We start from the raw sequence: 23,826 nt of genomic DNA on the forward strand, positions 1-23,826 counted from the left end.
CGCGCCGATTGCCACCTCAACCGTCTTAATCGGATAATACGTTCGAGAGAAATCGTCGACGAAAGATTGAAAAAAAATCGTTTTTTTTTCGTTTTTCGTGAATATTTCGGAAACTATCGAATCGATCAATTCAAAAATCTAATCAGCTCTAGAACTCGATAAAAGCTTTCGATTGCCACCTCAACCGTCTCAATCGGTTAATTCGTTCGCGGGATATCGTGGGGAAAGAATTGGTAAAAAACGGTTTATTTGAAAACAATGGAATACAAACGTATTTTCGAGCTCGAAGAGCTCGAAAATGTATTCACAACAATGTTTACGAGCTCAAGGAGCTTGAAAACAGCGGGAAGTTTTAGGGCTGGCCCGCAGGGTCAACCGATAGACAGATTTTTTTTTTTTGTAATGCGTTTTGATGTAATTCATCTTCATAAAAAAGAACTGCAAACAAAAAAGTTTTATAAATTAATTTATCTTTGGCGAAATAATCAAAATTAATTTTAGTTTGTAATTTTAACTTAAATTTAATAATGTTACATTTGAAGCATTTAAAAATCTTTTTTTTAAGTGGGGGGCTTCGCCACCCAACCCTTGCCGGGGCTTCGCCTGGACCCCAATAAATTACTATACACACACACACATACATACATACATACCCGATGAAAAAAGATTCTATACAATTGTATAGAATTATATATCAATTATATATGGACTATATATAATTATATATAGACTATATATAATTGGATAGAAAAAATGGCCCGATCCAATTGTATACAATTTGTATAGAAATTGTATACAATTCTATACAAATTGTATACAATTCTATATAATTATATACAATTCTATATATTACAATTTTATAGAATTGTATACAATTTGTATAGAATGTATACAATTTCTATACAGTTGTATACAATTGGATCGGGCCATTTTTTGTATATAATTTTATACAATTGTATAAAATCTTTTTTCATCGGGTACATACACACATTCATACAGACACACATTCATGCATACGTCCCTGATTAAAAAAAGTGATTTAAAACGATTTGCAATGTTAAATGCCCATAAAAAGAGGGATTCAAAAGTATTCAAAGTATTCAAAAGCATTAAAAAGGATTTAAAATTTTTTATTTCAAATCGTTTTAAATCGCTTTTTTTAATCAGGGGTACATACATACATAAGCAATTTTTGATATCTCGAATGCTAGGCGAGATATCGAAAAATTTTATTCTTAAAAAGTCTTATTTCGTCATAAACTATGAAAAATAACATTACATTAAAAATAAAAAACAAAGTTTTAAAATTGCGATACCTCGAAAACTATGCGATATTTAAAAATTTTAATCTTTAAAAAAGTCTTATTTCGTCGAGTTCGACACAAATCCGTGGTCATTTGGCGGCGCCACGGAAACCGTAGAATTCCCGGAAAACCCCTTGATGTAAAAAAATTCTAAAACTTATCGTTGGGGGGGGGGGGGTATTTTATACGTAGAAAGTGTGTACCAAATTTGAAATGAATCGGTAATATAGTTTTTAAATAGCAGTGCTCACGGACTTTGAAAATGTAGTTTCGAGGAAAATGCGTTCAAAGTTTTAGATGCTAAAAAAGTAAAAAAAAAATAAAAATTTGTTTTTCAACTTACACAGAAATTTTTCAAAACAGAACAATATAGGTTAGAACGATCACCAAGTGAATAAGCTGTATACCTGCTCGCCAGCTGCGCGCTCCCTTTCCAACCACCCGCAGCTATCGAAGCTTCAGTTTTGAAGAAGACCAATTAGTTAATAACTTCGAGAATTTTGCTCTGATCGACTTTAAATTTGGAAACTATATTCTTAAAATGTTTAACTATAAGAAAACCAAAAAAAAATCCGATTTTTCAAAAATGCTAAACTTTACCCCTCTTCCTCCCTTAATCACTTATCATGAATAAAAACTTAAAAAACACTTGTTCATTAATTATTTTTGATTCTTAAATTTTTAAACTTTGACATGAAACGTAACTTGTTTGAGCTTGAAAAGCTAATAAAATAAAATTCGCATCCAAGAGTTTTTTCGTACTCTAAGAGCTCGAAAAAGTATTGACACTAATGTTTTAGAGCTCCTCGAGCTCGAAAACAGCAGGAAGTTTTGGGGCTGGTCCACTGGGCCAACCGTTGTCCAGATTTTTTTTTTCACAACCACTTCAAAATATTGCTGTAGACATTGAAAACAAAAATTCCCTAAAAGTTTTAGCTCTTAATTTTAGTTTTAAGTACTTTACATTTGATTTTGAAGTTTCCCCATTTAAAATACATAGGAAAGTTTGAATTTTTAACTTCCCGCTAAGAAAATTGTAAATTTTCAAAATTCGGGAAGTTATTGTTTTCACCCCGATTTTCGAAAATCGAGTTTTCATTAGATGTCGACGTTTTGAGGTCCTAGGAAGCTATTCCGACTATTTTCAGAATGATGTCCGAGTGTGTGTGTGTGTGTGTGTGTGTGTGTGTGTGTGTGTGTGTGTGTGTGTGTGTGTGTACTCTTTGTAACTTTTTAACTTATATGAATCGATTTGGATAGTTAAAGCGGCGAACGAAACAGCTTGTTGGCCATCAACTTTGCTAAAAATTTCAGATCATTTGATCAAGTAGACTCGAAAGTATTGGCGACCCAGGTAGGAATCGCCAAGGCTGACGATAGGCCGAGCCTTGGCCCTGTTGTCACTTGCCAAGCTTCGGCAGCTGACCATTGGCTCAAGCCTCGGCCAGGGCTTGGCCCAATGGTTTGATTACGTTAAGCCAAGTCTTGGCAGCTAACCATTGGCCCAAGTCTAGGCCGAGGCTTGGTCCAATGGTTTCATTAAATTAAGCCGAGCCTTGGGTAGTGACCATTGGCCCGAGCCTCGGCCAGGGCCAGGCCCGATAGTTAAATTTTTGTTAAATCGAGGCTTGGCCGCTGACCATTGGCCCGAGGATCGGCCGAGGCTAGGTCCGATAGTTTAATTTTTGTCAAGCCGAGCCTTGGCAGCTGACCATTGGCCAATGCCTCAGCCTGGGTTAAATTTTTATTTAATATTAAAATTATCAACTTTGCATGTATCTATATATATGTATACAGAGAAGACCAGGGCATAACGGTCTACCGAGTATACGATTAATATCAAGAGTTGATATTTTTTAAAAAGTAAAATTATTTGATATACAATAATTTTCATTTAATTAGTTATTGCTATGCACAAAACTTTAGTTAACATGAAATTTTTATTTTTGGCGGTCAAAATGGGGTATCCTTTAAAAAAGTTGAAAAAAAAAATTCTGAAAGTTGATGAAATTTCATTAAATTCAAATTTTTTATATGTAATATACATAAAGAAAAATTACATTTCACATCATTGGTGGATACGAAGGCAAAAAAAAATTTTTTTTTGTGGGGCAGAGAGGCCCCTCTCCAAAAAATGATAATTTTTTTTTTTATTAAATTGTTTTCAACATTAAGAATATATTTCTTTCTCTTGACAATTATTTTTGGTTTTATAATACTCAAAAAAAATTTTTTTAGGTGTAATAAATCGTTTCCCTTCGATTAGCTTAATTACTATTTGTTATTTAATAAAAAATAACAATTCGATATTTTTTATCTGTCATTATTGTGAACCCAAAAAACGTGTTTTTTGATTTTTTAGATTACAGATTATTTTGCATTAAATTATTCATTTATATCAAATCATAAAATTACAAATTGATATAAATATGTCATTACTCATCAGACAATTTTAAGTTCATTAAATAAAACTACATTTCACCCCATGTTTACGATTTAATATTTTTAAATTAAATTGTATTTAAATAATTAACAAGCAAAAAAATCATGATTATTTGGACATCAGATTTAGCACAGTGGATAGCGTCCCGGCCTAGTAATCAGAAGGATCTCAGTTCGAACCCCGGTAGCCCCCAAATAATTTTATTCGTTATTTCCCATTAATTCAGTAATTAGTTAATTACAATTCAATGTAATGTTGATAAAAGTGTGATCAAACTTTTTTTTAATTATATTTATTAGTTTAAATAATAACATTTTAGATCGAGCATTGGGTGAGCCTTAGATTTTTTGCTTCCCGAGGTTTGGCCGAAGCTTGACTTTTTGTTTCCCAAGCCTTGGCCAAGGCTCAATTTTTCGTTTCCCAAGACTCGGCCGAGGCTTGATATTTTGTTTCCCAAGGCTGGGGACATGGCTATCATCCAAGGCTTGGACCAATCCTTGGCCCAATGCTCAGCCAAGGCACGTGCCAAGCCTTGCATAATCCTAGTGACGCTTGGCCAAGGCTTGGTCCAAACCTTGCCCAGTTGTTCTTTCCTACCTGGGGAATTACGAAAAAAAAAAAATTTTTTTTTTTAGTTTTTTTATTGATTTTTCAGAAACAAATTGAACGATCGACTTCAAAATCTAATCAGCTCTAGAACTTTATAAGCCGCGTCGAATGCGACCTCAACCATCTCAATCGGTTAATTTGTTCGAGAGATATCGCGGGAGAAATGGTAAAAAACAGTTATTTGCAAATATCTTTAAAATAACTCAACCAAATAATTCTAAAATCTGATCAGCTCTAAAACTCAATAAAACACGTCGATTGCCGCCTCAGCCAGCAAAATCGTTTAATTCGTTCGCGAGATATCGTGGGAAAAAGAAATGCTAAAAAACTGTTTTTTTCGAAGACACCGGCATACAAAAGTAATTTCGAGCTCGAAAATGTACTCACAACAATGTTTTCGAGCTCAAGCAGCTCGACCGATAAGACTCAACTCAACCGATATACAGATTTTTTTTTTAATTCTCTATGGCTCAGTTGCATTTCAAGTCATCAGATCGCCGGGATATAGAGATTTCATTAATTTTGTACTTAAAATATTTGTTCAAAATTATTCAGAATCTTATCAAATTTAAGCGTTCATATTTCCATAAATGAGTTAAATGAATAAAAAGAAAATTATTTACTTATTTAAAATTAAAATTAAATCCCTATATCACGTTATAAGGGTATGCCCTTGCTTCCTTGTACCAGGAAGTTCGAGCAATCCTCCTTCAGTAACTCTGGATTTTTGAGCACTGGGTTCTGAAATACCTAGTATGACTGAGTAAGCAGCTTGATTACAGGATAGGGGAAATGATGAAATGAATTTATTTTATAATATAATCCCCTTCATTATAATATTATTTTATTGGTTTAATTAATATTCTGATTATTTACAAACGTGATCTACAGAATATGTGTACATTTACATTAGAAAGAAAACCAAAAGAACTATTGTATTAATCCGTAAATGGGAAATCCTGGGTCTGATCTCATGAGTAATATAATCGATTTGAAAAATTTATTTTATACGATATTACTATTTTTTGTGATAAAATTTAACAGCTTAAATAATTTGTCTTAAACATTTCTATCAACAAGTTACAAATTAAATTCCAATATTTATAATGCTCAACAAATTAAAAGAAAAATAAAATTTAACAAAATTCTAAAATATAAATAACTCCGCGTTTGGCAAACTTATAATTAACTGCATGTAGACTTACATCGATGATCTCTTAGAATACATAGGACATCCTGAGCGTGGACTGCAACATACTTGATTGAACCTTTGACAAGACTATTGGCGACGACTCGACATTATGGCACTGATTTTTATTACATAGATTCAAAATGCAATTTATTAACTGACTAGATTTTTATAGCAAATAAGCTGACTAGACTTTTTCAATAAATAAACGGACTTGACAATAAATTAACGAACTAGACTTTACAACAAATTGATTAGACTTGAATAGTACGAAAGATAAAACAGCAATGTGTACTTGGTGAGCTGGAGAGTGTAGAGTAAGGACCTCGCTAGGCGTCCTCATCCCTTCTCTACACCTCCCAGCTGATTGCTAGATGCTAAGTGTGTACTAAGTGAGAACTAAAGTGAATTAATTGCCAATTGCTCGCCCTTATATAGCCGTAAAATTCAAGGAGGGGTCATTCACGTGACCTCGTCTGAACTGCCGTCTATGATGTTTAACACACTGACACATGGGCCTCTTTCGGAGTCTCGGTGAACCGGGTAGCGAATATATGTGTTGATAAGGGTAGGGGGTAAACTTGGGACTCCCTAAAATGGCGCGACCGATTTGAGCAGTCGAACCTCTAGCTGCCCCGTCACAAAGTGAATGAAGATTTGAGCCACTTAACTTTTTTGTGGAGAATAAAATTTCCTAAAATATCGTTGTGTGCATTTTTTCTGTAAATTTCGTTATTTAGTCAATATCAACTAAAAACCCAAATTATTATTTTAAAAAAATGATTTTCAGAACCAATATAGAAAAAGAAATTAGAATCTCAGTGCAATTATTAAGGAGACTTTTGAAGAGTATTAAATTACCTACAAAATGCCGTAAACGGCGACCCGATAACTTAAAATGCGGGTGAGCTATAGAGAATTTTAAAAAATCCTAACTTTCCTATGTATTTTAAATAGGAAAAGTTCAAAATCAAATGTTAAGTAATTATAATTAAAATTAAGAGCTGAAACTTTCAGGGAATTTTTGTTTTAATGTTTACAACAATATTTTTAAGTGGGAGTGAAAAAAATTTAGTTGTTCCAAACGGACCAGCCTAATATATATGGGGCATTCCACGCAAAATCGACCACTTTTGAACCCAACCCCTTCAGATTAGGCTGAAAATTTTTTCTCTTTTTCTACCTCATCAAAATAGTTTCTCACAATTTTTTAAAATTTCTTCATCCAACCAAAAAAAAAGTTATAAATTTTAGAAAAAAATGGCTTTTTTCATTTTAAATAGCTATAACTTTTTCAAAATTCGACTGATTGGAACGTTTTTTTCATCAAAATTCATGTTTCAAATGTACTTTTCGAAAAAAAATACAAAAAAATTATTGCAACCCATCTTCATCGTTTTTTTTTTAAATTTTTGGAAAAAAGCAAAAATTTTTGGATGTTTACCATTTTTGATTTTGTTTTTTTATATAAAACTTTGACATTTTCTGCAAACCCTCAAATTTTTTCAGAGTTGTTTTTTCGATTTATATTTTTTTTTCCAACTGAAAAAAAACTTTTTTTTGAACTAGCCTTATTCCTCATAACACCATGCTAAAAATTTTTAAGAGTGCTCAGAGAACTTTTAAATTTGGAAAAAAAAATAAAAACAATAAATTTAAATGGTGAAAAAATAGGACGTTCTGAATAATGTCTTTGTATTTTTTTCTGAAAACTACATTCAAAAATGAAGAAAATGAAAAAAAAAAAAAAAAAAAGTTTTCGTTTGGTCCATTTTTGGACAAATGCTGGGAATTAAAAAAAAATAGCGACTTCAAGCTTGTAAAAAATGTGTCTGTGCCGAAAGAAATGTGTATCTCTTAAAAGTTAATAATAAATAAAGTCGCAAGTCTTAAAATTATCATAAAATTATGATCGTTTATTGAATGATTTTACAATAATGCAATGAGTTGTGACTTTATTTATTATTAGACTCATAGATAGGAACAGTCTAGTAAATTAAAACGTTCATGTAGAATAACATATTTCAGCTAGAGTAAAAACGGACGTGGATACCTGGAATAACTTTGTTATTAGTTGCAAAATATATTATTATTAAATCAATTCTTGGAAATTTCACGACAGGATTTTGATAAAAATGGAACAATAATTTGTATTAATCTTATACAAAACATAGTGATTTTATTGGAGAATCAAGAAGATTATTTTCTTTTTTTCCGATATTCATTTTTTCATTGACTTTTTTCAAACATTCACAGTATATTTATTCTCTTTGCAATGCTCAAGTTTTGTTATATATAGAATTTTAGGCTACCATTACAACGTTAAATACATTTAATGTAACAATTACCATAACGTTTATTCCAACCTATCACACACGAATCCTTATGAAAAGTTAAGGAGCGTAAATTCTGATATACGTTCATTCAATGTTACAATGATGACGTAAGAAGTAAATACATGCTCTCTCATAAGCACAGTAAATCTATAAGTAACTTGTTTTAAAGCGTCACAATCGATTAGAGTGCTGCTATCGTCGCCAACTTCTAGACTCTCCATCTTCTTCTTCCTCTTCTTCATTTTCTTCTAATAACATTATTTCAGCGGCACTCTAAAAGTATTGAATTATTTTTTAAACACTACTTTCGACAGATTTTATTTATCCGTTCAGATATTAATGAAGTCTTAATGAAATGAGATTAAGATTTACTACAAATAAAAGTTATTTGATTAAAATGTAATTTATAATACGAATATTTAAAATCTTGTTACTTGTGAAGTTTAGGACATATTTATTACCTCTCCATCTACTTCTTCATCGGGAATTTGTACTTGATCTGAACATACAGAAACAACTGAATGAGAATTAGGATTTATCCCCGCTCCCAAGCCACCACGGTGTAAATGATGTGTTGAAATCCATGTAACAGAAAGCAACCTGTCCTGAAATGTACGACCTTTCAACATTGCAACCTCAGCTTCTTTTCTTGACTTAAAGTTGAGTACAATAGAAGGTGTTGCATCGTCAACTAACTGATTAATTATATTGCCAAATTGCTATAATTTTAAAAAAAATTTACATTTTTATAACTGTCTGTATTGACAACATTTGAAAAAAATTATTAACATAAAGGTTAGTTTACCTGAAAGTGAGTAAGGACTTCCATTTTTTCTTCTGTTTCGTATCCCGATACCAGAAGACTTGTTGGTCGATGATCTACAGAAACATGCATATAATTGCTTCGACCACGATATGTTAATGTATGACCACCACGAATTATTCGAGTTGGTTTCACATTTTTACTCGCAGTTTTACTCGTAGTTATACCTAATGCCGCAGCTTGAGCTCTTAATTCATTCAGCCTTTTTTGCAATTCACCCGCATCTTGACCTTCCTGATGGGCCGTCATAAGATCCAATTCAGCATCGAGTATTTCTTTCTGTGTTTGTTCTCGAGATTTTACTAATGACTTTTTTACTCCAGATTGTCCATTAACCGCAAGATCTTTACGTAGTTGATCAATCGATTGTTGTATGATTTTAATTGTTGCCATTATTGCATCTTTCTGTTCTGGATTTTTTTCTGCTTTTTCAATTAAAGTACGAATTTCCATTAAATTTTTATCCAAAAGTTCTTGTTTTCGTTTTCGAAGGTCGGCAGTTATTTTCATTGCTTCTTTACGTTTTTCCTCTTGTTTTTTTTTTAGTGTTTCTTTAACAGCCAATATTTCCTGTGTTTTTTTAATAGCATTGACTTTTTCTTCCCGGGTAAAAATGATTGGTTTAGCTTGTTGAGAAGGAACTAGATGATTTGACATTATTTGTTTTTGTTGTAATTGTTGCTGTTGTTGTTGTTGTTGTTGTTGTTGTTCTTGTTGTTGTTGCTGTTGTTGTTGTTGTTGTTGTTGTTGTTGTTGTTGTTGTTGTTGTTGTTTTGGTTGTTGATGTTGTTGCTGCGTCCCTTCTCCTTCTTCTTGTTCATGATGATCATCATTGGATCGACGGGTAGGAACATATTCATTTTCTTCTAGTTTAATCGATAAAGGTACAGCAGCACCGAGTCTTTCTTTAACAGATGGACGACATCCAGGTGGAACATTTTCGATAGCACTACATGCAGTATTACTATTAGCATTGTTATGCCAAAAAACTTTAATAAATCTATTATTTAACACTGCTTCAGTACTTCGATATGCAGCCTTTGCTTCAGATGGCAATTGAAATGTTACAAGAGCAGATTCAGAGTCTCCACCGAAATTCACTTGAATATTTACAATTTTACCGAATTTGGAAAAATGATTATTTAATTGCGTAATATTGTTCAAAGCACGAGGAACCTTCTTGAGTTCTAAAGAACAATTAGCAGAATTATGATTTACACGTTGCTTAGGACCAAGTCGGTTGAAATCAAAAGTTTGTTTTCGCTTGAGTGAATTAGTTGTTTGTAAATGAGTCGTCTCCGGTGGATGTATGTGTGGAATTACGGGAACTCGTATTAACTCACGTTCGCCACGGCCGTAAATTCCAACATTTGGTTGATGTCGACTCCATGGTATTCTTGGTTCCATACTTGGAGCATCTGGATTGTATTCTAAAAATAATTTGACATAATACATGTTTATTGACTTAAAAAAAAAAAAAAAATGATAGGTAAAACATAATGAAAACCTTGAAGTTAATTATTTATACTTTACATACCCATATTAGAGTGGGGCTGATTTCGCAAATGAGGAGGTGGTAAGCTAGCTAGCGGAACATGAGGTGGCTGTACAGTACCATTTTGTCCTAAAGATGATTCTGGTATTGGAGCGACTGTATCAGTACCTGGAGCTTGAGCACCATGAGGTCCGAAAGTCAAGACTCGACTAAGCGCCACATCTTCAAGCACAACAGGATCAGTCCCATGATCATAAGGGCAGAGATCTCCACGCATGCAATATCCTTTCTCTAAATTGAAAAAAATTTGTATTTATTTTGTATTTAAAGTTTCTATATTAATAGCATATAATAACCATCAAAATCGCGGCAGCGTCGTTTAAGGGAAAATCCTCCAGTCTGATTGTTAGAAATATTAGATGTTACGGCAACAACACTCTGAATTGATTGACTTGTGGTAGACAATCTCATATCGATATCCCCATGGTTACTATCTTGTGTTGGTGTACCAGCTGGGCTATTATCAATGCGTTCTAATCTGCTCATATCAACTAATCTTTCTATCCTGTCTAAATTTTTTTTCTCAGTTGATTTAGATCGTGATCTTGAACGTAATGGTGTGGGTGATCTATTGCGAAATCGCAGTCTGTGATCGCGGCTATCGACAATTTCACGCATCCTTATTCGTAATGACGATGAACTACGACTTCGGCTTCGTCTAGTACAAAACAAAATAAAAAATTTGAATTACTTTTCCATTCTCGATTTCAACACTTTAACTAAACACTTTCTACATCAGATATGCGCAAAATAATAGATGAATTGTACCCGGAAAAACTTGAAACAGTTACTACAATGTAATTACTGATTTTTTCAAGCAAAAAAAAAATATTAAGTACATTTTTTAATTCTTGAAAATGAAATTATATATGTGTTAGAATAAAAAAAACATTATATATTACAATTTCGAAAAATTAAAACGAATAAAAAACTTACTTATAATTTCGATATTAGGCAATTTTTAATATTTTTACGTGAAATTTAACTAGAAACTATTTAAATAGTGTATCATAAAAAAAAAAAATTGATTTTAATATTAATGGCTTTGAAAAAAATATTAATTTAAACAATCAAACAAATAATTTCTCAACAAAAAATTTACAAATGTTTTCATTATTTTTTCAACACATTCAGCGAGTTAATGCAAAGAATCAAAATTTGAACTGAAATAGCTGAAGTTATTAGCAATAAAATACCATTATATAATAATTATTATTATACGGATTCAACGCATCCAAAGACATGGCCTCAGGTGGGTCCGATCCAAGGTATAGAGCTTTTTTTTGTGGTCCTGTGTAATTCACCGAGTAGAATTGTTAGTGCATCAAAATGTTATTTATGAATTCAATTTTTCAATTAAATTGTGAAATAACAATCCACAAAAAAAAAATCTAGAGAACGGTTGATCCTGTAGATCAGCTCCAAAAATATCCCGCTGTTTCGAGTCCGAAAACATTATTGTGAATACACTTTAAATCTCTTCGTGCTCAAAAATACTCTTTATACATCGGGTTTTTCGAGCTCGAAGTTGTCTTACCTTGCACTATAAAAATTTAAAAAATCAAAAATAATTCAAAAAAACAAGTAACTCTTTCATTTTTGTTTACGATTGTTGTTATCGAGGCGTATTTATTCGGGCAGATATAAATGTAAGTAATTGAAATGAAGAGTAAAAGAAGTTTAGAATTAGACCATAACATCGAAATATGAAATACCCAAGGAAAATTCCGATAATGATAATTTTTTTAGCGTTTTGTGGACGGAATTTCCTAAACCATCGACCTGATTACAATGGACTATGCGATGATTACAAGAGACTGTTAAAGATGATAATTTAGTGAAATTTTTGACACAATTAGTCAATAATAGTATTTGCGATCCGGGAAAATTAAGGTGAGTTGTTATTTTTCAAATTCTTTTATAAATGATATCTCTCAAGCGAATTAACCGATTAAGATGATACTTGCGGCAATTGACGCATTACGTCAAGCTCTGGAGCTGATTAGATTTTGGTATCGATTCAATTCGTATTCAACAGATTCCAAGAAAATTATAATTTTTTTTGTTAATCGTACTTTTTAATTTTCGCAGGGTTTAATTGATAGAATGATCTGAAATTAACAGGAAAGTTGACGGCTGACAAGCTCTGTCGATTGCTGCAAGAACTATCTAAATCGATTAATTCATTAAAAAGCTATAAAAAGTCAAAAGTTACACACCCAAACACTCACTCGCACACGCACTCGGACATCATTCTGGAAACAGTCGAAATATTTTCCTACACTGTAAAAAGATTCCTGACGTCAAACCAGAATCCTTTGGCTCAAGTACTCCGTGCGATTGGATACAGCCAAGCGCGTGAAGCGATTGAGTCTACCGCCCTCTACATTCGACAGTATTTTTTGCTCCAAGTAAAAATTTCTTGAAGGAAGGAACCGAGTCGTTTGAACTAACTCTGTAGTATTTGATATAACTCAATAACTTTTTTCATATAAAAAAAGGCCGTTCGGCAGGTGAAATGGAAGTAGTTTTCTAATTATATGATTATTTTAACCTTTTAAACAAAAGTTAATAACAAAATAAGTTTTTTTTTGATATTCTTAAAAATTACCAAGGCAATAAAACAAAAAAATCGGTCTATCGGTTGACCCTACAGGCCAGTCCCAAAACTTCCCGCTGTTTTCAAGCTTCTTAAGCTCGGAAATATTGTTGTGAAGACTTTTTCGAGCTCTTCGAGCGGACCAAAAGAGGTGCGAAGAGGAAGGACAACTCTACAAAACGACCAAAAAACTTGAAAGATGAAATGAGTGGTAATCAAAACAATATACCCCACGCGGACACGCCAGCACTAGCTATCTCCGCCGTTGGTTCCGATCGGGTGCAAGCCCCGGTGGCCAACGTAGGCTTCACGGATTGTGGGGGAAGCCAACAATCACTTAACCCTTCAGCACCCGCGCTATGAGTTTTTTTCTCACACTTGACTTCGAATATTTTTTTCAAAGTAATTTCAAATGAAATGACCTAGTGAAATTTTTTTTATCTTAATAAAATTTCATGCTTTTTATGATTTTGAAATTTGAAAATTATTTCGAACAAAAAAAATATTTTTAAAAGATTTATTTGAAAAAGCCATGAGACTTTTTCTCATCACGCGAGTAAAGTAAGGCGTAAAAATTTATACGGTTCGGCTCAGTTCGGACAGTTCCGAATCTTTTCGGCAATCACCGCCATTTTTTTTAGCCGTTACATCTGTCATTACTCATAAAATTAAAAAGTTAAAAAACAAGTACATTATAGAAAATTTAAAAATAAAAATAAGCGAAATATTCAAATAAATTATAATTACGTCATAACTAGGAAAGTGCATAATATTTTTATTGTATTTAACTTAAAATTTACGGTGCGCTGAAGCGTGAGACTTTCTCTCATCACGCGGGTAATGTTTTACGTTGCTCTAACGCGAGTGCTGAAGGGTTAATTCAACGGTAGAGAACCAGGCCATTTATACTACTGGAACACAAGAGACGAGCAGTGTCACATCCGATACAATGGAGACCGATGCACTTACTGATATGGTGACTCAACACAGAGTAGGTATGTGGAAAGTAGTGCACAAGTCCAGCAAAAAGAGCTGCCCAGCACAAGCGCTGCGTGACAAAGCTATAAAAGAAGAAGACTCCCACCTTGACACTTTACATAAGGCACTGCTAGAGTTAAAGAAGTATTGCCGTGAGAGGAAAAACTTGTCTGCTAAAGTGTCAGATCTTGTGGACACGATGGATGACGCTCTGGAGGATGTCAGAACTCAGCGGAAAATCTGGAAGGCAGCGGATGCGGAGGCTAGAACTGCCTATACTCAAGAAGTGCCCTTGCCTCCAACTATGAACCAAAAGGCGGGTGACGGAGCGAAAACCCCGAAGGTGGACCCAGCTAGCAAGCGCAAGCACAGGTCACCGATTACTCCTGGCTCTTTCGGAAGTGAAACTCTTAGGCCCACAAAACAGAAGAAAGGAAACGTTACGGCTAACCAACCAGGCGCTTCTACCGTTACTCGCAGCACCACTGGACTTGACGGTAACACTCAGGACCAAACGTTTGCTCCCCAGCACCGAAAGACAAAAAAAAAAGAAACCTACCTGTCAGCGCTTCTGATTAAGCCAGCTGAGGGTAGGTCATATGCCGATCTCCTCAAAGGCGTCCGCTCTGGAGTTGATCCGGCAGTCACAGAAACTGACATTCGATCAATCAGACAAACTCGTAACGGCGACATACTTCTTGAGCTGGGCAAAGAATCCAAGAATCATGCCGCTTTCGGTGAGTCTGTCAGAAGAGTTATCGGTACATCAAGCACGGTGGTCAACCTTACTCCTAAGGCCACTTTGGAGATCCATGACCTAAATGATGTTACGACAGTCGACGAGGTCAGAGATGCCCTCAAGAAGGATCTTGGAGAATCCCTCTCCTTGGTTAGCGTTCGGCTTTCACGCCCCTCACGCAGAGCACAGCGAACTGCCTATATGGTGCTAGATGAAGCTAGTGCAAACAAACTCACAGAGCAGGCCCGCATAAAAGTAGGGTGGGTGAATTGCAGGGTTAAAAGCTTAGCCAAACTCACGCGTTGTTTTAAATGCCTTGATTTTGGCCATGTGGCTAAGACATGTAGCGGGTCAGACAGAAGTAAACTGTGCTACAAGTGTAGCGCACCTGATCACAAAGCAGCAGATTTCAGATCGGCCCCTCGATGCATAATCTGCTCCGAACTCCCTGAAAAGCCCCCCTCAGACCATTCAGTCGGCTCAAAAAGGTGTGCAAGGTTCATCGCTGAACTCGAGAGGATCTCAGCTAAGAAGAAATGACGCGTATTCTGCAAACCAACTTAGGAAGAAGATGGACGACGCACCAACTTCTCTATCAATATGTTCGAGAATTCGCCGTAAATATTTGCCTCATATCCGAGCAATATAATAATGCAAAGGACGACCATTGGCTCTTCGATCTCTCTGGCAGCGCAGCGATCTGGATCGTTACTCCGAATTTGCTCCAAATTATAGAGCAAGGGGCCGAAGACGGCTTCGTGTAGGCAAAGACCCCTTACTGGACCCTAATAAGCTGCTATTACTCGCCAAACACTAGTTTTGAGGACTTTAGCGATAAGATCTCGATCCTAGAGACCTTCGTTAGAGACCTACAGGGCGAACTCATTCTCGCAGGAGATTTCAATGCAAAGTCGGAAGAATGGGAAATGAACTGGAGTGACAGAAGAGGCAGAGTTCTTGCTGACATGGCATCCAGTCTCAACCTGATTATCCAAAACGACGGATTGAGTACTACATTTAGAAGAGCAGGATGTAGAGAGTCGATAATGGACATCACACTGGCAACCTCAGGCACTTCACGTCTTATTCGTGAGTGGCAAGTGCTGGAAGTCTACAATGGAAGTGACCATCAGTACATCCAGTTTTGCATAGAAACCGCGCCCAATAATCAGCAGAAAGAAACCGAAGTAAGCCACACGGGCTGGAACTCGAGGAAGCTTGATAAGGTGATACTATCATGGGTCCTCTCTACCCATAAAGAAGAGGTCGCGAAGCTGGCTGGCACGGTGACACCTAGACAGGGGGTTGAAGCCGTTGTCTACAAAACTGTAGGGCTAATTATCAAAGCTTGCAACAAAGCTATGCCCCGAAAACGTACTAACACAAGGCGCAAAGCCGCATATTGGTGGACTGACGAAATCTCAGTTTTAAGACACGACTGTCTCAAAGCCCGAAGGAAATCTATGCGAGCCCATTGGCACGCTTGCCCTTTCATGAATCTTCCGGAAGACACAGAATATAAACAGGCAAAGAAAGCCCTAAACACCGCTATTAAGGCCAGAAAGCGCGAATGTTGGAAGGAGCTGTGCAACGACCTTGACAATGACGTCTGGGGAAAAGTTTACCAAATCGTAATGAAGCGATTTAGAAGGATTGGACCAATCCCCCCGCAGGAACGAAGTGTCATGAAAAAGATCGTGAGTGATCTATTCCCTGAACACCCGTTTAGAAAGCCTGAGATGTACCCCGTAGAAGAAAACATCCCACTATTCACCGAAGAGGAACTTTTGAGTGCAGTTAGCTCTATGCTGAGCAACAAAGCTCCTGGCCCGGACAGAATCCCTGTAGTCGTCGTGAAAGCGATAGCGATTGAACACCCAGACGTCCTGTTGAATGTCTTGAATGCTTGCTTAAAGACGAAGGTCTTTAGTCGTTATTGGAAGGTGCAACGCCTAGTCTTACTGGACAAAGACAAGCCATTGCCTAAAACATCGGCGTCGTATAGACCGCTATGTATGATCGACGTACTCGGCAAGACCCTTGAAAAACTCATAAGAGCGCGACTCAGGACAGCCATAATAACGAGTGGTGGCCATGCGCCTAATCAACATGGGTTTGTTAAAGGCCACTCAACTATCGATGCAATCAGGGAAGTTACGGACCGTGTAAGTGAGGCCTGGCAAGGTGGGCGGTGGTCGAAAAAAGTGTGTATCCTAGCAGCACTTGATGTCAAAAACGCCTTTAACTCGCTAAGGTGGACTGACATACTCGAAGCGTTGGAGTCCATTCCAGATATTCCGCGATAAATACTCCGAATTCTTAGTGATTATCTCTATGAAAGGAAACTTTTGTATCTCACGCTAGAAGGAAATGATACAACAGACATTTCTGCAGGTGTAGCCCAAGGATCCACGATTGGCCCCGACCTATGGAACGTGGTTTACAACGGCCTTCTGAGACTCATACTACCTGAAGAAACCTGGCTGGTTGGGTTCGCGGACGATATCGCAGCCTTGATCTGGGCAACAAGTCAAGCGCAAGCGCTGAGAAAGCTTACAGTGACCATGGAGAGGATTAAGAGATGGCTCTCGGATCATTCACTTCAGTTAGCAGTGCAAAAGACGGAACTGGTAGTCTTAACCAGGCAGAGATGGTTCCAAACGCCACTAGTCTTTTCTATGGAAGATATAAACATCTCCTCCAAGCAGGCTGTCAAATACCTTGGTATAATAATCGATAGTAAGCTCACTTTCAAGGAGCACATTACAGCAGCAGCGGAAAAAGGCCTGAAGACCTACACTAAGCTCTCTCGCTTTCTTCCAAACATCGGCGGTCCAAGTTACTCCAAAAGGAAAGTCCTAATGAGCGTGTTACAATCCACGATGCTCTACGGAGCGGAAGTATGGGCTGACGCGCTCTTAATTGAGACCTACAGAAAGAAGCTAGCCACTGTCCAGCGCAGAGCTGCTCTGAGAATCGCGAGTGCGTACAGAACAGTCTCCGAATGCGCCGTTCTTATAGTTGTTGGTATTTCTCCGATCGACCTTCTGGCTCTTGAGAGGAAAAGAATTTACAACTACCGCCGAAATGGTACGCTTGATGCTGCCATAAAGCGACAAGAAAAAACTATCACACTAGCGTTGTGGAAAGAAAGAAACGAAGTTAGTGCCACAGGAAAATGGACGAAACGACTAATTCGAAGCATCGAAGTATAGATAAACCGACCTCATGGTGAACTAACGTTCTTTCTAACCCAATTTCTTACAGGACACGGGGTGTTCATGGAGTATTTGTGGAAGATGCGGAAGTGGAAAAATCCCTTTTGCAACTATTGTCATAATGAGCTAGACGATTCGGAGCACACATTCTTCGTATGCCAGCGTTGGAACGCCTTTAGAGACGCAGCAGCGCAACAAGTCGGAACAAAGCTGATAGTGAATAACGTCATCCTCTACATGGTTGCAACCGAAAAGAATTGGAATGCATTATCGACTCTTGCCGAAGAGATACTAAAGCTGAAAAGAAGTCAACTAGAAATGTTTAGCTGATGGATTCACAGCCAAACAACAAGATGTAGGAGAATACACTCCCCACAAGGGCTAAGTTGATGCAATGCGAAAGCGGTTCCGACTCGGCCACTCGCTCGGAATGGGCGAGGCTGCGGCGAGGAGGTTTTTTAGTGAGTAAAAATCTCACACTACCGACCATCATCTTCAACTCACACCCGTCGGTGTCTTTTGAAGATTTTTCCTCCTCCTCCTAAAAAAAAAAAAAAAAAAAACATACATACATACATACATACATACATACATACATACATACATGGTGCTTCAAATGCCTTGGATACGGACATTAATCACGCTCCTGCAAAGGGCCAGACAGGAGTAAATGCTGCCACAAATGCTTTAGTAAAGAACATAAGGCCGCAGATTGTGCAGAGGTACCGAGATGTCTCCTTCGCTCCTCGGAAGGAAATGGCAATGACATCCTGAACCATATCTCTGGCACAGGGGCATGCAAGGTGTACCGAGCTGCTCTCGCCGAAGCTATCAAAGCCCAAAAATGACTCGCATACTACAAGGAAACTTGAATCTATTAAGCCATCGCGTCTTCGAGGATAAAATAGACGTCTGCATCATTAGCGAGCAATACCAAAATCCACTTGACAAATCATGGTATACAGACAACACTAGCACCGCGGCGATTTGGATAGCAAATCGGCAGGTTGTCTCCACAGACAGTGGACGGGGGGGATGGTTATGCCTGGATAAAAACCGCTAAGACGTACATTATGAGTGTCTACTTATCACCTAACGAAGGAATCAGTGTGTTCCGCCAGAAATTCGCCGATATCGAGAACACTATTTGCGGATTTGACAGCGAGGTCATAGTTGCCGGTGATTTTAACGCCAAGTCCGCGGAATGGGGCTCAGATCACTCAGACACCAGAGGGAATGAAGTGACGGATTTAGCAGCGCGGCTCGACCTCATAGTCATGAATACCGGAGTGACGTCAACTTTCATGAGACCAGGCTATCGAGAGTCAGTTCTTGACATCACACTGGCAACCCAAAAAATTGCAAGGAGGATCCAAAATTGGAACGTCTCCGAAGATTTCAGTGGCAGTGATCACCAGCACATCACCTTCTGGATCGAAGAGACTCGAAACCTCGAACAACACCGAGACTGCAAAAAACGGAGCTGGAATGCCAGAAAACTAGACGCGCATGCTTTAAGAGAATCTCTTACGCAAGGGTGGGCGATCTTAAAATCCTACCCACATCCAACCACTCGTGGCGAGACGGAAAAAATGGTGTCAAAAACAATGGAGGTCATTACTAACTCGTGCGATGCCTCTATACCACGCCGTAAAATTCAGGACTCGCGCAGGCCGGCATACTGGTGGACTCCAGAAATTGCAGAGATGAGGAAAAAGTGTCTCCAACTTCGACGCCGATCAACAAGAGCTGTCAGGCACTCCCCTGCTCAAACTCGCTACTCTTGCGAGTATAAAGTCGCCAAAAAAGAACTGAATAGAGCTATTAAGAAAAGCAAAGGCATGTTGTGGGCTGATATCTGCAAGGATCTCAACAATGATCTCTGGGACAAAGCCTATCAGATTGTTGCAAAGAAACTTGGTAGAACTTCACCAGAGCCGCCAAAAAGCCGAACCACGATGAACCAGATCGTAGATGAACTTTTCCCAAAACACCCGGCGAGGGACAAAAAAAATCCGAAAAATAATAACGAAGCCACGCTATTCACAGTCCTAGAAATGCAGAAAGCAGCTAAGACTCTAAAACTAGGGAAAGCGCCCGGCCCTGGCGGGATTCCTACACAGGTGATCAAGACCATAGCTATGGAATTTCCCAACATACTGCTGAACGCGTATAACGCATGCCTTGTTACGGGGTGTTTCCTTCTGTTTGGAAGCGGCAAAGACTTGTCCTCCTGGACAAAGGAAAGGGTCTTCCTATAACAGCTTCTTCTTACAGACCGCTCTGTATGCTCGATATTGCGGGAAAACTCCTAGAAAAGCTAATTCAAGTGAGACTCCGGAATAACATCGAATCTTCTGGAGGCTTAGCTGACAACCAACACAGATTTCGGAAAGACCGATCGACAATAGGTGCCATCCAAGAAGTCGTAGAAATCGCAACGAAGGCATGGACAGGAAATCTCAAGTCTAGAAAAGCCTGCATTCTCCTAACGCTAGACGTTAAGAATGCTTTCAACAGCGCAAACTGGGAAGACATCCTTGAAGCCCTGGGAAAAAGGTTCGAGGTGGAAACCTCAAATTTAGACATGGTAGACAGTTATCTAGACGAGCGAACTCTCATGGTAGAAACATCCGAGGGCACACAGAAACACGAGATGACGGCCGGGAAACCCCAGGGCTCGGTCCTGGGACCGGATCTATGGAATGCCAACTATGATGAGCTGCTCGAGTTCCCCCTTCCTCAACAGGTATGCCTCACAGGCTTTGCAGATGACATTGCGGCTACTATTGTAACAGACAGCGTCGAAGAGGCTGAAATATTGGTTGAATTCACCATCAATGCCGTAGCCAGCTGGCTAGACAAACACCAATTAAAGCTAGCCAAACAAAAAACGGAGATGGTAGTACTTACACGCCAAAGATGGTTCCCTGAACCTTTTGGTATAAACATCGACGGTCTGACATTAACATCAGCAAAGTCAGCTCGTTATCTAGGGGTCAAGCTAGACACGAAATTGACGTTCCGTGAACACCTGGAATGCACGTGTGAGAAGGCTAGCAAAACAGTATCTAGCCTCTTAAGAATCATGGCCAATACGATTGGCCCACGCGCCAAAAAGAGAAAAGATCTCCTGGAGGTGATCCATTCAGTACTGCTATATGGGGCGGAAATATGGGCGCACACGCTGAAGCAGAAGACCTACCGGAGGAAAATAGCAGCAGTACAGCGGCGAGGAGCCTTCAGAGTGGCATGTGCCTACCGCACCGTCTCGGAAGCCGCAGTGCTCGTCATAGCAGGAGCCCCACCTATAGACCTATTAGCGAAAGAAAGAGCAATGTTATTCGACCTAAAACATAGAAACAACAACTTGCGTGTAGAGAGGACCAATGTCAGAGCAGATACTCTGAGGGAATGGCAAGATAGATGGCAGACGTCTGATAGGGGCAGATGGACAGCACGCCTGATCCCAAATATCAAGGCCTGGCTCGCCCGAAAACATGGTGAAACAGACTTTTTTCTGACGCAGATGCTGACGGGACACGGCTCGTTCAATGCATACCTCTTCAGGATGGGCCTGCACAACTCTCCATCGTGCAGATACTACCCAGATAAAACCGACGATGTCGAGCACAGCTTTTTCGAGTGTGTACGCTGGGAAAACATCAAAAGTAAAACAGAAACGATGCAAGGAAAGGCCCTTCACCCGGATTGCCTTATAAAGATCATGCTGAAAAGCGAAGAGAACTGGACCAAAATCGCTGCCTATGCGCAGCGCCTCCTAAAAACAAAGAACGCCGAGAGGGACCAGTAAAACACGAGCAGGCATCAAGTGATGCAACAAGGACTAGGTTGAAGTAATGCTACTAGCGGTTCCGACCCAGTCTTCCCCGCTCTACGCAGGGAACGAGAAGAGGAGGTTTTTTAGTGAGTAAAAATCTCACACTACCGACCGTCATCTTCAACTTACACCCGTCGGTGTCTTTTGAAGATTTTTCCTCCTCACCCTAAAAAAAAAAAAAAAAACTGTCTATCGGTTGACCCTGCGGGCCAGCCCTAAAACTTCCCGCTGTTTTCGAGTTCCTTGAGCTCGTAAACATTGTTGTGAATACGTTTTCAAGCTCTTCGAGCTCGAAAATACGTTTATATTCCATTGTTTTCAAATAAACCGTTTTTTACCAATTCTTTCCCCACGATATCCCGCGAACGAATTAACCGATTGAGACGGTTGAGGTGGCAATCGAAAGCTTTTATCGAGTTCTAGAGCTGATTAGATTTTTGAATTGATCGATTCGATAGTTTCCGAAATATTCACGAAAAACGAAAAAAAAACGATTTTTTTTCAATCTTTCGTCGACGATTTCTCTCGAACGTATTATCCGATTAAGACGGTTGAGGTGGCAATCGGCGCGTTTTATTGAGGTCTAGAGCTGATAAAATTTTGGGAATGATTGGTTCAGTCGTTTCGACGATATTTGCAACAAACCGTTTTGTACTGTTTCTTTCGTCAACGATATCTTTTGAATGGATTATCTGATTGAGACGTTCTTGGTAGCAATCGAAAGCTTTTATCGAGTTCTAGAGCTGATTGGATTTAGGAATTGATCGATCCAACAGTTTTCACAATATCAAAAAAAAAACGAAAAAAAAAATTTTTTTTTTTCGTATTTCTTAAATATCTCAGAGTTTATTTGACTAAATGGTCTAAATTTTTTTTGAAAATCTAAGTTCAGAAGATACCTTTCGAATGCCGCAAGAACCATCTAAATCGGTTCATTCACCAAAAAGATATGAGAGGTTTACATCCACACACACACACACACACACACACACACACACACACACATACATACATACATACAGACATCGCTCTGAAAATGTCAGAATAGCATCCTAGCACCTTCAAATGTCGACATATGATGAAAACCCGGTTTTTGAAAATCGGGGTGAAACCAATAACCCCGAATTTTTTGAAAATCGTCGATTTTCTCAGCGGGAAGTTAAAACAAAAAACATACATACATACATACATACAGACACTCGGACATCCTTCTGAAAATAGTCAGAATAGCTTCCTAGGACCTCAAAACGTCGACATCTCATGTAAACTCGATTTTCGAAAATCGGGGTGAAACCAATAACTTCCCGAATTTTTAAAAATTAACAATTTTCTTAGCTGGAAGTTAAAAATCGTCAAATTTTTAAGTTTAATGCGAAAAATTGGAGCTAACTGAATGAGCTTCAGAAAAATCTTTGATGATGATGCACTATGGGTTTTGGTTTAAAAGTTGTTTCAAGATACGTATACATACGTTAAATATTTGGACCAATGGTATTGTTGGAACCTATTCGATGAATTATGATAAATTATGGCATTATTCTTTGAAAGTTTTACCATAAGGACAAATGCTTTCATTGAAATCGACTAATAAAATAATCTGAGATTAAAATTTGAATGTGATATATTGAAGTGTCATACTTAAAGTCAGTACCAACGTTTGAAATAAAAAGCTTAATAACAATTCGAACGTCCAATAACTGTAGAGAATATTATGATCATAATTAATGTTATTCTTGTTACTGATGTCATATTATTTATACTGTGTCAAAAAAACAAAATTAAATATACCCACTTGAATTGAGATGTTTGGATTTTAAAACTGTTACACTGCAATAAAATTTAAGTAAGTTAAAATCAACTAATAAAAGTCGCAAAAAAAGATCAGACGTCTTGATTACTTATTTTTACTTAGAACGAAACCATTTAGCCTCTTTATTCACTGTGAGATTACAAAAAAGTATCAATTGATACCGCAATATTATAAAACTGATGATAAAAGTCTGAAAAACATCATATAAAGTTGGAAATTCGACAATTTAAAAAATTCACAGCTCCTAAGCCTGGTCAAAACCAAAGTTGAAATTTTCAGGGCTATTTGGGAATAGAATGATGTGTAATCTCTGAAATTTTTGAAAAATTCCAAACTGATAGAAAAATGATGTGAGTATCTAAAAACAGCGATTTTTACGAAA

The 23,826-nt window shown here is 37.6% G+C and overlaps 1 protein-coding gene and 1 long non-coding RNA gene across 3 annotated transcripts in view; one reads left to right on the forward strand and one right to left on the reverse strand.

The window, feature by feature from the left end:
* Nucleotides 1-7,479: 7,479 nt before the first annotated feature.
* LOC130678427 (RNA-binding protein 27) overlaps nucleotides 7,480-23,826 on the reverse strand; it is a 29,075-nt gene continuing 12,728 nt past the window's right edge. Inside the window, exons 5-9 of one of the 2 annotated variants that reach the window (XM_057485604.1) lie at nucleotides 10,556-10,917; nucleotides 10,242-10,490; nucleotides 8,687-10,134; nucleotides 8,343-8,600; nucleotides 7,480-8,154 (exon numbers count right to left, since the gene is read on the reverse strand). In XM_057485604.1, coding sequence (XP_057341587.1) covers nucleotides 8,074-8,154; nucleotides 8,343-8,600; nucleotides 8,687-10,134; nucleotides 10,242-10,490; nucleotides 10,556-10,917 — 2,398 coding nt within the window. In that variant the 3' untranslated portion in view covers nucleotides 7,480-8,073. Of the gene's footprint in view, nucleotides 8,253-8,342; nucleotides 8,601-8,686; nucleotides 10,135-10,241; nucleotides 10,491-10,555; nucleotides 10,918-23,826 lie in introns of both variants that reach the window. The other variant, XM_057485605.1, reaches the window with a different exon arrangement.
* Nucleotides 11,356-23,192, forward strand: LOC130678443 (uncharacterized). Its single transcript, XR_008991828.1, has 3 exons — nucleotides 11,356-11,908; nucleotides 12,009-12,152; nucleotides 22,970-23,192. It is a non-coding gene; the product is annotated as an uncharacterized LOC130678443 (long non-coding RNA).

Source organism: Microplitis mediator, chromosome 2 (assembly GCF_029852145.1).
Source record: "Microplitis mediator isolate UGA2020A chromosome 2, iyMicMedi2.1, whole genome shotgun sequence".
Taxonomy (NCBI): domain Eukaryota; kingdom Metazoa; phylum Arthropoda; class Insecta; order Hymenoptera; family Braconidae; genus Microplitis; species Microplitis mediator.